Here is a 15,539-nt window from a genome sequence, read left to right on the forward strand (position 1 = left end):
GAATGTGTCACAGTATGCGAGACTGGATGCAAACCAATGAACTGCAGCTGGGTTGTAGCGTTTTTAGTCTGAAAACTGCAACCAGGTGGTGAACCCACTTCTTGGAGCAGGTAAAAATTATTGGTGTAGGTTTTCAACAAAGCTTTTCAGAGTTGTGTGTACATGTACATGACTTTTACATAACAATGATGTGAAATGGACAGACTTTGGACTGTCTTTTGAGGTATGTTTCCACTGACAATGTATCAAAATGTCTGAAGCTGGTAGATTGAAAGGTACAGGCAGGTTGTCTGTAGTAATGGCAATCCCAAACCAGGTATTTTAGGGAAGCCTGCCACAAATTTTTATATAGGCTTTTTGAGGTAAAAAGATGGCCTCTGTGGCATAGTATAATACCAGTGCTTGCAGAAGTCAGAAAAACAATGAATCATGTTAACTAGTAACCTTGTTCACCAAATCATAACAATAACTTTATAGCTTTTAGAGATAAACACCTGGTTGTACATAGAGATTTATTAGCTGCTCATGAACAGTAGCCATTAATTTTTTAGAATTTTGAAAACACAATTATCCTTGGTGTATATGGCTCAACAAATTTCGGTGATTCCACTTTCCATCTGAAAGTTGTGTGGCGGCAGAACGCGCAAAGAAAAGCTTATTTGTGCATGTCACTACGTGGCATGCGTACCAATGTCAGCTGTATGAGAAAGGGTATGTGGAAGAAAGGTGACAGATGAACATGTCTGGAGGCTCAGTTGACTAGTGACACAATTTGTTGGTCACATGACACACTGATCACCCGAACCATATCACCAATAAGAGTGAGCCACAGGAGATTGATACGAGATCACGTCATTTTATGAGGGCAATAGCCACGAGATTCTCTGGGTGGTCTAGTAACTCGTTCTAAGCACGCACCAGTGAAGTTCTAGAGGGCACGCAGGAGGGGAGAACCGGGAAAGGCGAATAATTTATGAACTGCGCATGTGGGCATCTCAACTCTGTTGGGGTGCACTGCCGAGGGGTGGAAGTCCAAATAGTTCCGGCTTGAAATCCACCAACGAGTTTAAGCACAGGGTGGCTTTCCGTCGGTCCTTCTCTTCGACGCGAGGTTCGGGAGTCATGACCACCTGCATGCTGGCCGCAACGGCTGCCGTGACACCCATGGGCGAGTCCTCGAACACTAACACCTGCAGGAAGAAGACAGCGTACAGAGATTGTGCATGAGCAGATGCATCGGAAGAGATAACTTGAAAATGGCTACATTAAGCTTTATTTAACTACACTGTGTTCTCTCATAGGTTTTCATGACAAAATGTGCATGCTCTGTTCCTTTTATCGGCTTGTTATAGTACTAGCCCTAAAACAAGTAACGGTTGCTCAAGGAAACGCCAGAATGTCTGGTTAAGCCAGCAGAAATGCTGATTACTATCGCTTCGTTTCGAATTGCATTGTAGCTGTTGCTCACAGAGGAAGAAGCATAGTACAGGATGTACTGAAGTTGGAAAAATTGCAAGAATGAACCAGAAAATGTCTCTCAAAGAAATTTCCAGCATACCTTACTGTCATGATGTCGTGGTCAACCACTTTCCACCTGCAACAGCCACTAGCAGGTGCAAGGCAGAATGCATTATACCATGTTTCATATATCAGGTGCAACGTTTTGAAAGGTAAGGAAGTAGTATGCATGAGAAAATAAGGGAGGCACATTAGTCCGTTGCTTGTTTTGTGGCTGAGTAGTCTAAGGCACGAGAAAGCGACTGCGTGACGTCAGCAATAAGAATGTACTTATCAAATGCATGCTAAATGTGTCATGTAATAAGCCTGCAGGCAAAGCATATATTTTTTGCCAACCACAAGGAACGCACTACTTTTTGATCACAGATCTAGACAGCACAAACAGGAGTGCTAACTTTGACAGCCTTGCACCTAATGTACAAAACTGAGTATAGACTTCCTCAGAGCTCTTAGTGTATACATACCGCGAAAAAATAAGGGCGCCTGATGACCACATTGCTGGAGCGGAACGTACTGAGTTAGCGGAAGGAAATCGACAGTGTTCAATTTCTATGATATATTTACCGATTTAGTATTAAAAAAAAAAGATCTAGTGCCATGAAGTAACTTTTTCCAGGGAAATATCACTGCAGAAACAAAGAGCCCTAAAAATACAGTACTTAAACCCACGCACATAAAGAATTAGCTAGGAACACAATGCCGTAGACACATTACTGTGTGAAAACTCCATCGCACCTTTTTGGATGGTGGCTTCCCCTCAAACCTGGAGGCTGCTATGAGGAAGATGTCCGGGTGCGGTTTGCCGTGCTTCACCTCGGGGTCACCCCCTGAGCAGACCACGTGGTGGAAGAGGGCCAACAGGTCGCGATACTGCGACATCTTCAGCTCGAATGACGCAGGCTTCGAGCTAGTAGCAATGGCCATGGGGATTCCGTGCGCATGTAAATGGCGAATCAGTTGTTCAGCACCTGCAGTCACAACATAAGGCCGTTTAATAATGATGATAACGAGTGTACTCAACAAAAATAAAATTACGATGAATTCGACGGGTCAGCCTAAGCCATTGAGGCATGTAGCGTACCTTGCAGTTGAGAAGAGCAACTTGTGTGGATTGAATGAGAAAACGAAATTTACAAAACAGGCAGTACCAGAAACTCCTCTGCCAAACACAAGCCCCAGTTTTCCTTCGGCGCAATTTCGATACCAAAGTGGACAAGCCGGAAAATGGTGAATGAGGCAGCTAGCCAGAAATTTAGGGCAAACAGTTGTTTCAAACAAAACTGCCAAAATGAGTGCATAGCAGTGAGGAACAAAATATTGAGATACTGTGAGAAACCATGCAGCTATTTCTCTATAAGGGATAAACTGCAGCAGGCTAGGATCAGTACATCACCATGTATTTCTTTCCTTCAATTTTACCTCATTCTTTTAACCCACATCGAAGAGCTGGTGCTGGCAATAAGAGCAGTGATGCGAGGCCAGAGCTAGTGATGAGGACAGTGAAAACTGACAAAAGAAAAATTCGAATGCGGATTCTATTCTGTAACGATTCTTTTTCACCCCCTTTACCACTGGTAGCTGTTGCTTGTCATGTCAGGGCTGACATCCAGCAAGTAATATCAGTCTTGCGCTCTGGTATCATAGGTAGGGTCGACTAATAATTAAGAGGCAAAGGAAGGAGTGGGAAAATGGATGAGTACAAAATACGACGCTATACTTGTAAGGCGCTGCTCAAGGGTGTAGAAAGCCTCTTGGGTAAATGGCTTTGGCTAGGCCATAGCTGCTGGGATTAGCAAAAACTGTACGATAGCCATATTGCTGCTACTATCTGGAGGCTTCTATGAAAACTACTCAAGGTATCAATATCAGGTAGCAATGCATTTACGCTAGCGTTTAGCTGTAGATTTATGCGCCCATGATCATTTTTTCTTTGCATGAGACCGTCACCACCAAGCTAAGTAAGGACTGGCTCAAAAGAAAGACAATACAAGGCTGTGTGAGCTATACTGCTTTCTCAAAACCGCTGCTTGAGTACAAGCAATAAAGAAAGCAATAGTTTATTAGCACGCTGTGAACTCGTACCCCAAAAGACCAAGGGTGAAGCACTTTTTTTTTTCTGAGTATTTTTTTTTATGGTGCAGCACTTTCTTGATGCTTTTCCAAGCACACTGCGCAGGCAAAAACAGATTTCACCCTTGAAAGCATACTTATTGTCCGATTTCATCCTACTGATACCTGTAAATTTGAAGTCAGAAGTTCATGAAACATTACATCAGCAAAAAACTCAACTTCACCGCGGTTCTTTCACAAAGCCTGGAAGAAGCACGTATACCCTCATTCTGGGTGTGCAGCTTATAGATAACATGTTTGCTTTCACAACATGCTGAACACTCACCAGGCATGAGCTCAGCCTTGGGGAATATCTCCTCGTAGATTTTGTCCACAGCTGCCATGTACTCCTCAGGGGTGATCGGCAGGCCGAGGGCGTCGATGATCGTGCGGGCTGCGACGGCGTCCGGAGTGCCCATCATCCGCTGCTTGAGCTCCCAGGTGAACTTGTGTCCGTAACGGGCTGTAACTTGCTCCGCCGCAGCCGTGTACAATTTCTCCGTGTCTGTGGAGGAGACGGCCATGTTCAAGTAACAATGAGCAAAGCTTTTGACACCGATTCGCAATTCCAGTGACTTATTCTGTGCACTTTGGTGCTAATTAGAAGATGCAGCGTATCGAACATTGCAGCCAGTGATCGAATGTGCACCACTTTGTTGTGTGCCTAGTGGCTTTTCTTGCGACTGACTGAAATTTCTCTTCCTTAATATACTAAGTCTGGAATTTTCTTTTTCAAGAAGTGTTACCTTTGGTAATGAGTTTCCTTGCCCTTGTTAGCAATGCTGGCATATTTTCTTGCTTGTTCCACACTTTAATCTCTCTTGTTATACCCTGCAAGGTTAACAGTATTCTCGAAATAAATGCTGTAGTTGCTCATGTAATGCATCCGTTTTTTTTTTTTTCACAGAAGTTATAAGTTTTTGGGAAGAGTGCATTATGTGGGGGGAAAAAAAAAGTTGGAAGATTTTTTTGGTAAGAGTTGAAATTTTATATCATTTGTCTGTCTGCCTCTCCACCTTTCATTCGTCCATCATCAACAAAAGCTCATGGTCAACAAGCTGCATCCCCATGTCACTCCCATTCACCCCCATTCGCTTCAAAACGTGTTTGGTGTATTATAGCACAATCTGACTATTCTGTGATAGTTAACGGCCCCAGCTGATCGCGGTGACATAAAGCGAACATGCTGAACACCAGCCCCTGAAGGTCAGGTCTATGATTTTCACACAGTGTAAAAAAAGAAATGTAAATTCTTGACTACAAATGTGGCCAGTGGGTTCATTATACGAGTGGTTCACTATGCAAGTAAACACGGTAGTAAGAATGTTCGCACGCACTTTAGAAGCTGTATCAGAAGAATATTCTGTAGTAGCGAAAGAAAAACTTGCGAACATTTGAGAAACACCTTTTAAGGCATTATTACAGAAACTATGAAAAGAGAATAGAATTTAATTAAAAAAAAGATGGAAACTAGCATGTCGCACTTTCTTACTTAACGTCTCAGGATGCTTCCAAAGCTCAGGCCGACACAAAGAACAAAAATTCGCAGAAAAATTCCAAACTCCCTGATACACGAATTTTGCAACGAGTGTTCAGTGAATGCAACTCAAATCACTACCATACAACAGTCAGCAGTTGGGATAGTTGGCGATACCGAGAACATGAGGAAAAATGGTGCGTACAGGAAGAGGCCACAACAGTAAGAGAAAATGTTTGATTCTTCATAGAACAAGTATGTTCACTTTCTTCAGTGTAGATCTAGGCACCAGACCTTCCTCACCTAAAATGACGCCATCCAGGTCAAAAATGACGTGTGACACAGGCTTGAATGCAGATGACTGCTGCTTCTGGCCAGCACGAACACAATTGGTTTCTCCTTTATTTCCCACTTGACTCGCACCTGAAAATGAAAATTGTTAACAGAACACGTGAACGTTGCTTTTGATAATGGGAGGAAATTGAGCACTAGCATCAAGATTACAGTGAGGCACTGCCTCGAGATGAAACTAATATCTAGCTTTCGCTCTCTAACTAGGTTCACTAGTAGTTGAACCGCGGCTAATTTTGATACATTTGATACTGATTGGGCCAAATTATCAGTTCAAATAAATCAGCTGTTTCAACTAAGCGAGTATGAATTAAGGAGTGTCCACTGCATTACAAGGAGTCATTAAAAAGGCAGCCAAGCATCAAAGCATGCCTGAATAACCTAGTCTCACTAAAAACAACCACTTGCCATGTCTACTGCTGGCTCGGAACACATTTTGGGTTGCACAGTACCGCATGGACCGGCACGCTTACTTTTCTTAGGGCTATCGTTGAAGGGTGGAAGACCGAAGAGCTCTGGCTTGAACTCCATTAGGGAGTCTAAGCACAGGGTGGCTTTCCGCCGGTCCTTGTCTTCCCCGCGAGGCTCAGGCGTCATGACCACCTGCATGCTGGCTGCGACGGCTGCCGTGACACCCATGGGGGAGTCCTCGAACACCAGCACCTGCGAGCAACCATGGGTGGTATGCAACGAGGGGTCATTAGCAGTAGCGCTTTGATTTACAATTATGGCACAATTAATTATTTACAGACCAATTAACAACACTATTATGACAAAAGCAACATCACAAAGACCGCAATGTGTGTGTACATCCACTTGGACCATAATTAATCATGGATGTAAGCGCATGGCTGCCTGTATTACATTGCTTCTGTCCTAACAGTGTCCTTAAAGGGAAACTGCATAGGTTTAGAAATCAATAAGCTTAAAAGGTTCGAATGCATGAAACTTGCAGGAAGAGCATGCGAAGTATTTTTGGGCTAGCAGTTGAAATAGTGAAGTAATCGCTGATCAAAATCCGGATGCCCTTCAAGCTTCTCCGCAGCGCACAACGCCAAGTGGGGGGCGCATGATGACGTCATCGAAGGTATCGGTACATTTCCAACGCACAAACGCCTGCTTTGAAGGAAAAAAACCAATGCCACCGTAGGCAAACCCTGCCGAGAGTTGCTTGGCAGCGTCTAACGAGTCAGGGCAGGGTGTGGCTGATGACAGCTGTAATTTGGAATCATACCTTCAGTGACGTCACGCTGAGTTTCCGTGCACTCCTCCGGTGCACTGAGGAGAAGCGCAAAATTCAATTGTTGATTAAGTCACTATTTTAAAAGCTAGTGCAAAAACACTTGGCATGCTTTACCTACAGCCTATATAGATGCTAATCCTTGAATATCGCGAAATTCTCAAAAAAGTGCTGCAGTTGCCATTTAAGCTGTCTTAAAGTAGTTTGTTTTTCAAGCTCACATGATGTAGAATCTGTATGTGAAAGGCAGGAAGCTCCGTCAGGCCTTGATCGACTGCCTCCTCTTCTCATATGCAAGCAAGATCAGTGAATCAACGAAGTGCAGTGTTGGTGGCAGTAAAGAAAGTAAAATAGAAATTTCAAATCAAAGAAAATGCGGTTTGCCTTTTGGAAGGAAATAAGTCATGCTGAAAGAACGCATGGCTTGTAAACCTGACCCTCAGTTACCCATATCACAATTCACAGGATGCGGCCGTTCCTTACTGAGCATTATAACTCGTACTTCATACCCAGCCAAGGCAGCCATTTTTTGATGGAAGAATGCATTCAGATTGCCTGTGTTCTGATAATATCGGGCCTCATTAAAGATACCCAGCAGGACTAACTTGACCTGTAGCAGTGCACTATGGGATCCAACACAGCTCAGGAGGTGTAAAAATGCATTGCAACCCAAAGGCTACAGCTTAAAAGTCTAATTGTTTGTGACAAATGTATTGTCTCTAGAGGAAAGGTCAGCCACATTAAGGGGCACTGATGACAAATTCAAGTTGGCCTATATTGACTGATTACCACGGTCTGGTGACAAACAGGTGCCACTGAAAACAGGGCTTTTATAAGCTAAAAAAGGTTAAAAATTAAGTAGTATAGATATGGAAACCACTGGCAATTTTCACAGAAAACTGTGGCGACGCTGATACCTTTTGATTTCAGTATGGATTGCTGAAGTGAGAACACACTGGCATCCACTTCTAATTTGTGATCAGAGAGTCAAAAATAGTCTATGTCATCACAATTGTCAGGAATTTGAACAGTGCAGCACAAAGAAAAAAATAATTATATTTTAAACAAGTTTCTTAGCAATTTCAATATCTCTCGCTGCCTAAATACCATTGAAACAGCCACAGGCCAAACAAGAATGAAGAATGAACAGTTGTCCACAGTGCCCTAAAATTTCTTCACTAGAAAGATGCTGAAATTTCCATCGCACCTTTTCGGAGGATGGCTTCCCCTCGAACCTGGAGGCTGCTATGAGGAAGATGTCTGGGTGTGGTTTGCCGTGCTTCACTTCAGGGTCCCCTCCCGAACACACCACGTGGTGGAAGAGGGCCACCAGGTCGCGATACTGCGACATCTTCAGCCCGAATGACGCAGGCTTCGAGCTGGTGGCGATGGCCATGGGGATTCCGTGCGCATGTAAGTGACGTATGAGTCTTTCAGCACCTGCAGTTATAATATGAGGCTATCTGTATGTGCAGTCATGTACCTGTTGCTGTAGAGGCAAAGATTATTTTATCACAGTGCAGGGTTACTCCACCCAAGAGTACTTCATCCCACATGATCTGGGGGGGGTGAACAGCCAGCTCAACAATAAGAGTAATGCTCTAGTGCCTGACCCAACGATAAAGCATATAAAGAATTACGGGAAGACTAATGAATTGAAATGCAACATAGCACTTCCAGCACTTGTTATTGTTATCCAAGAGAAGCGCGAAATGGAAAAAGCCACATGGTTATTTGCAGCATGTTTTATCAACTGACCCAGTGTGAAGGGTGCTAAGGATGGGAAAGACAGAACACTTTCACTGCACTTTCATTTTAGTGCGATGCCTTTTGGTTCTGCCACATAATAAAGAAAGGAAAAAAGCGAGAAGTGGGAGATACTTTAACATAACATTCTTTTTCTTTCTAATTTTATTTCCTTATTTGAACACAAACTCCCACTCAACTACAACTCCTTTACGTTTGAGGTTAGCGGTTTTATAAATAAATATATGAATCGCTGTTTTCACCAAATGTCCAAGAATTTGGTAGTGCATTTACACTTTCAAATGGATGCCTGGGAGAAGGAATGCTACTTTTTCCCATTATATATGGAATGCTGTGCATCATACATACCCTATTTACCTAATGCCCACTTCCTAAAGTCTCTAGACTGCTTAACTTTCTGGGATGTGTGAAAAAAAGCAGTGCCCTCTAGTGGTGCCATCTTGAACACTCACCAGGCATGAGCTCAGCCTTGGGGAATATCTCCTCGTAGATTTTGTCCACGGCCGCCATGTACTCCTCTGGGGTGATCGGCAGGCCGAGGGCGTCGATGATTGTGCGGGCTGCAACGGCGTCCGGAGTGCCCATCATCCGCTGCTTGAGCTCCCAGGTGAACTTGTGGCCATACCGGGCGGTCACTTGCTCCGCCGCTGCCGTATACAATTTCTCCGTGTCTGCGGATGAGGCGGCAACGTTTCAGTAACAATAACAGGCTATGGTTTTATTCTCACAGCAAGATTCAAGAGGTGAAATGATTCAGTTCTTACAGGCTTTATGCACCACTATGATAAATGCAGCTGGAATTTGTTAAATAAAAGAAAAGCAGAGCATGTTCATATGCAATGCATGACTGCCGTGTGACGAGTTGTCTACCTTCCAGCCAAGTGAGACTTTCCGTCGATTGCAGTCCTGAAACAAGCTTTCGTCCATTTCAGAAGGAGCAGCTATAATGTTATGCATTTAGGAATTAAGTATGTTCTAAGTATGTTTATTTCTAGTTCAAGATGACTGACAATATGGCAAATTATCCATACAAGCCAGAAGTAATTATAGACAACAAAATAAAGAGCGACGATTATAGAGAACTGGAACTCTCCCGGACTCCAGCTCTTGAATGATCAATTCAGGTTTCAGAAGCTCAAGCTAACATGAAGTGAACAGAAGCCTGTCAAGCGCTAAATAAATACTCCACCGTCCCAAGCTTTCCTGTCATGTCTCTTCACTATTCTTACCTTTGGGATAAGGGTTCTTCATCTAAAATGATGCTGTCCCAGCAAAAAATTGCGTTAGACCAGCTAACACACGCCAGGAAAAATTATCTAATCTAGGATGTGCACTCAAGCATTTCAATGTTTTCTCCATACCTAACAAGAGGACACACAGGCATGGGCTCGTTAGTTATCCATTAGTGAGAAAAAATTATAGTGTAGAAAGGAAAGACAAGACTAAAGGATATACTCCGTAACAACATTGACATCCAAGGGATGTCCGTACGAAGTCATGAAAGGACATGTGGATATCCCCAGGAAATGCAGAGAAACTCCCGCTGACATCCCTCACATCTTTTTGGCCTCGTTTTTTGTATCCAAGGGAGGTCCGCAGGAAGTCCTGGAGGATTTTCATAGGCCTCAACAAGGACATGTTGAGTATTGGTCAATTAATGGTATATTTCTCTGAGGTTTTTTACACGAAAAAGAGGAAAGCTTGCCTGGCCAGCGTGAGAAATATCATGCAGCCCCAACATATTGAACATATATCCACTGATCGAAGAATTTCAACGAGCTTATCTACTCCAAACGTACCATCCTTTTGGAGCCAGTGGTCCTTGCATGTTAAGCAACATTATTTCAATTATGAATCTGTGATGACACAAACAAGAAATGAAAATGAGTGGACCATGTTGCATGTATCTTCTGTTAGAAAAAAACATAAACGTCCACTTTGTCATCTTCGTCGTGAATATTATGCAAACGTAATGAGACATGATTCAAGTAAATGTCCGTAATATCACCCAAATGGGACATCCAAGGAATAACGTGTCAGGACACCTCTACAGAAAGAATCAATATCAAATCAGTGTCTAATATCACTAAAACGGGACATGCACTGGATAATGTGTCAAGATATTTAAAACAAAGACTTGCCACGGACATCCCTCACAAGTACCCCAAGGTGTTGGGATATTTGGCTATGATTTGGATATCCCTGGGACAAGGTGTTGTCACTGGGCATATATGCACTATCTTGTCTTCTGTCTTGCCTTTCTTTTCTTGTGCACTATGATCTTTTGATAATGATAGCCACTACTTTGGCTCCAGCACTACTTCTATCAAGTAGAAACAGCAATTGTGCTAGGGCACATCTTTAAACATTTTTAACATTTTATAAGGAATGTGAATTCTTTTGAGTCATACATTTTTTATTTATCCATCCATTTTACTAGTTTGTCAATGCTGTATGTCTTTTTAAGGCTAACACTGGAACGAGCATATAAACGTGCATGTTAACTTCGAAATATATCATACAGAATGCACTCAGCACCATATACAAGTAAGAGGATTATAAACTGCAACAGTATACAAGGCCACACGAACATTTTAAGATGCTTATAACTGTTTCAAATGACAGTCAAATGACAGATCTATTTGCTCTGCAACTGTTGAAAGTAGAAAATGTTAGAACGAGTCGCAATGGGATACAAATAGCAGGATTCCGAATGGCATGACCCTATATTCCCGTTTTTGTCCACGGTTAATATGCCAGTATACTTGTAGCATGGTACAAAAAAAAAAAAAATCCACAGCTGAAACACGCACGCGTCTACAGCCGGTGATGAAGCCTGTGCGAGCATCCGAACACAATTCACGTTCGTGCTTGGCGCTCGTCCAGTATGAGATGAGAGCAACAGAAACTGGCCTACGTGCTTGGAATAGATCGTAGCATCGATCCTGCTAAATGAAATCGATAAAAAAAAAAAACACTGTAACGAGTTGGTGGACCGAGCAATGCCGAGAGGCGGACCGGCTCGGCGGTCGCCGTCAACGGCTAGGCTCGAAGAAACGGACGATGATGCACGCGCTCCACTGCGCAACGAACAACTGCTCCTAGAGCTGTGTCCTTTTTATTGCCTTGCTGCCTCGCAAGTTCTAAACCGTCGGCACCGGGTGGCGCCACAACACAAACATGAAAACGAAACTGTAACAGTCCTCCCCCATTAGTTTGTTCAAGAAGAGAAGAACATTATGGAGAGTAGCGCTGCACTGGCTTGCGGCTTCTCGTGCTTCTTCGCAACTGAGGCGTGCTGCACGCTGACTTGGGAGAGTTCTTAGCAGTCTCTTCTGTACCACCAGTCACGTTCACAGTTGTCTCTTCTGTGCCACTATAGTACCACTCACGGTGAGGTCAGAGTCCACAGAAACAGCCAAGCTGGTGTCACACTCTGTTGATGGGTGGCTGGAAACGCCCTGTGTTCCAGTAGGTTCAGGCCTCCATAGTTCAGTGGTAGGCTCAACGATTTCTTCGACTTGAGGACGTAGGTGGTCGCCGTGCCTATGCCAGAGAGTACCGTCACTGAGACAGACTGTAGCTGCTGACTGACCTGTAGTGCTCGTGACACGTGCGGGTACCCACGGTGGTCCTCGACGAAAGTTCTTTGCGAGTACGTTGTCTCCCACATTCGGCAATGGAGAAGAACGACACCCTTTATCGGCCTGTAGTTTCTGCTTCAACTGTCTCAGCAGCACTGAAGTGTGTAGATTTGGGCGAAGAACATCCAAAGGTGTCTTGAACATCCTTCCCATGAGCATTTCACACGGTGCTCTGCCTGTGACTTCATGTGGCGTGGTTCTGTAGTGAAATAAAAACCGCGAAATCTGGGTTTGGAAAGATCCAGATCCACTCTTCTTGATCTTGTTCTTGACAGTCTGTACGACGCGCTCTGCCGCACCATTCGAAGCTGGATGGTAGGGAGGCACAAGCATGCGACGTATTCCATTACGTGTCAAGAATTCCAAGTACTGTTCACTTGCAAAGGCAGGCCCATTGTCGGAAACTATGAGATCCGGCAGTCCATGCTGCGCAAATGTTGTTCGCAAAGCATTGATAACAGCATCCGCTGATGTTGACGTCACTGGAAAAACTTCAACCCACTTTGAATAGGCGTCAACAATGACCAGGAATGTATGACCCATGAATGGGCCCCCAAAGTCAACGTGAAGTCTTGACCAGGGCCTCTGTGGAAACGGCCATGGCGTGTGCTGGATGCGTTGCGGTGCACGTAGGTAAGCTTGGCAGGTTTCACAGCTCTTTACACTCTTAGTGATGTCTCCATCAATTCCCGGCCACCAGATGTGGCTTCTGGCAATTGCCTTGCTTTTCTCAATGCCAGGATGCCCTGCATGAAGTATCATTAGGATTTTGGCTTGCAAAGATTTTGGGATAACAACTCGGGAACCCCACAGCAAGCAACCTTCGTGGAGGCTGAGTTCGCTGCTCCTTGCTGTGAATGGATTTCCTTCTGGTCCTGCTGGAAGTTTTTCACCTCGCAGGACAGCAAGAGCTACGTGGCTCAGGAATGGATCCTTTTTTGTAGCTTGTGCCACAATGGCAGGTGACAACAGTCCTGGGTATGCTTGTTCAAGCATGAACATTTCAGCAGGTGCAGGTAGATCCACGTTGTTTGCAGGCAACGGCAACCTACTGAGAGCATCCGCATGACCTAAGTCCAGACCAGGCTTGTACACAAGCTTGTACTTGTATGCAGAAAGTTTCAATGCCCATCTGACTAGTCGTGGTGATGCTTGCACTGGAATGGGTTTGTCATCGTTCAGTAATCCTAGTAGAGGCTTGTGATCCGTATAAGCAGTAAAAGGATTGCCCCACAAGTACTGGTGGAACTTTTCCACACCAAATACAAAGGCTAATGCCTCTTTGTCGAGTTGGCTGTAGTTTTGCTCTGCACGAGACAAACATCTGGAGGCAAAAGCAATGGGCAGTTCTCGACCATCAGATTCTCTGTGTGCCAAAACTGCGCCGATCCCATACGGTGAGGCATCGCAGCTGAGGCACAGTGGCTTCCCTGGGTCGAAATGTACTAGGACTGGGGCGGATGTTATTAACTGCTTCACTACATTGAATGCATTTTCTTGCTCTTTTCCCCACACCCATTTCTTCTCGTTCATGAGAAGTAAATGCAAAGGGCGGAGGCGTCCGGAAAGGTTTGGTAGAAAACGCCTGTAGAAGTTCACAAGTCCCAAAAAACTTTGAAGCTCCTTGACGCCCCGGGGTGCAGGTGCATGAAGGATGGCAGATACCTTGCTCAAACTTGGAGACAGGCCTTGTTTGCTTATGATGTGCCCGAGGTATTCAACTTGTCGGACGAAAAAATGACACTTGTCGAACTTCAACTTAAGTCCAACATCACGAAGTCTAGATAGGACAGCACTGAGGTTGCGAAGATGCTCCGAGTCATTCGAGCCAGTGACAAGGATGTCATCGAAATATACTGCAACATGCGGCAGCCCTCGGAAAAGGTTCTCCATCTCCCTTTGGAACAAGGCTGGTGCTGATGACACGCCAAAAGCTACTGGATTAATGGATCACAGGAACATGAAAACGAAACTGTAACAAACACCAAAGTATATTTCGCGGATATAGCTTCGCTTTGACGACTTCAAACACATATACGAGCTGTAGGTTTGTGAACGCGGCTCACCTAAAATCACGCCGTCCAAGTCGAAGATCACATGTGTCACCGGCTTGAATGAGGGTGCTGCCATGGTTCCATTCACAGTCTTCATTTTGTTCTTCTACTACGGACGAAGCGTACGGCGCGCGCTCACACGTCAGGCCGACAAGAAGGGTGATACGGGAGCAGCATTGCTCAGCCGGCAGACAGGAAAGATACCACGACCGGCTTGAGCCACTCGAACGACGTCGTGGAGAGGAAGGGGTAGGGACCGGATTTATTTCTGGAAGGAAGTTGGAGAAAGAGAGGGCTACGGGCGAGGGCGCCAAAAGTACGACAGTGATAGTACGAAAAAGCGAGAACCGCAGCGCTAAGACCGGCCTGCGTGGAGCCGGGTCGAGACTGCGGCTGACGGCGGTAACTGCGGGGAGCGCGGTTGCGCAATCAACCTGCAGCTCGGCGGTTCCCCACATTGATCGTGGAGGTCGACGCGAAAGCAAAGGCCCCCACAAAGCGGAGCTGAAGGAACGAACAGAACAGAAAGAAAGCCTCAACGTATGCGCCTGCTTCAGCCGGCACAGAGCGACGACCGACTTCCTGTCGCGCGCCGGTGTTAAGCAGCTGTTTTTTTCCGAACGTCGACAGCAGCCTTGTCGTAAACAAAGATAAGCGGCGCTTTGACAGCATCACTCTACTCAAAAACGTACACAAACTGCGATGCAAACGACCGAAAAGATCTTGCTTGCTGAACGTACGCGGTCCGATCGGCATGTAGCCGTCAATATGGAAGATAAGTTTTAGAATAGCGTCGTGGCGAATAGGGTGACCCTATCCGCATGCGCTTAGCGTTAGGGGAACGGGTTCACGTTTTCTGTCGATAGAATAGGGTCGCGGATGGTCGCTTTGCGTTGCTTGAAGGCAGCGCCATGACGGCGGGAAAGAGAAGCTTTCAGAACAAATAAGTTGATATATATGCTGCACTTTTTTTACTGTGTAAATAAAATGACGCGCAAACTGTTTCAGTTACCAATTACTAATTAGGAAAAGCGAAAAATGATGCAAATATTTTTTTAAAATGCGGACATGTTCAATCCGAGCCAAGGCTATTCACACAGGAAGAGTAGTAGTAGTAATGGTTTTTTTTTAATATTTTGCATTGAATATGGAAGGTAGAAAATTTTTTCTACCCCTGCATCTGCTATCGCTGCTGGAAGCACCTGAGCTGGGGCAGCGGAAATAAAGGATAGCAGGCAGTGTGTAGAAGGGAAAAGAAAGAGGGGAGGGGATAGTAGAAAGGACAGGGGGAGGAGTACACTGAAAATAAATATATTTACATATATACATGATAAATATAAATATATACAGGTCGTACGCGCGTGAAGGTCTGGTAAAAA

At 44.7% G+C, this 15,539-nt stretch overlaps 1 protein-coding gene across 1 annotated transcript; it reads right to left on the reverse strand.

Annotated features, from left to right (window-relative positions):
- Positions 1-880: 880 nt before the first annotated feature.
- On the reverse strand, positions 881-14,960 carry LOC149347077 (uncharacterized). Its single transcript, XM_089586854.1, has 8 exons — positions 14,173-14,960; positions 8,915-9,133; positions 7,903-8,135; positions 5,929-6,118; positions 5,408-5,527; positions 3,914-4,132; positions 2,254-2,486; positions 881-1,190 (listed from the first exon to the last, which is right to left on the reverse strand). The coding sequence occupies exons 1-8, from the start codon at positions 14,255-14,257 to the stop codon at positions 996-998; spliced, it is 1,494 nt and encodes a 497-aa protein (XP_089442980.1). The 5' UTR covers positions 14,258-14,960; the 3' UTR covers positions 881-995.
- Between the last annotated feature and the right edge of the window lie 579 nt (positions 14,961-15,539).

This window comes from Amblyomma mixtum, chromosome 4 (genome assembly GCF_055824585.1).
Source record: "Amblyomma mixtum isolate Tamu chromosome 4, ASM5582458v1, whole genome shotgun sequence".
NCBI lineage: Eukaryota > Metazoa > Arthropoda > Arachnida > Ixodida > Ixodidae > Amblyomma > Amblyomma mixtum.

Excerpts from the sequence above, each read along its gene's own strand:
- LOC149347077 (XM_089586854.1), bottom strand. The coding sequence starts at position 14,257 with ATGAAGACTGTGAATGGAACCATGGCAGCACCCTCATTCAAGCCGGTG. Across the intron at positions 9,134-14,172 it reads CTTGGACGGCGTGATTTTAG|ACACGGAGAAATTGTATACG; the intron begins GTGAGCCGCGTT and ends CCTCATCCGCAG. Across the intron at positions 1,191-2,253 it reads GGAAGCCACCATCCAAAAAG|GTGTTAGTGTTCGAGGACTC; the intron begins GTGCGATGGAGT and ends TTCTTCCTGCAG.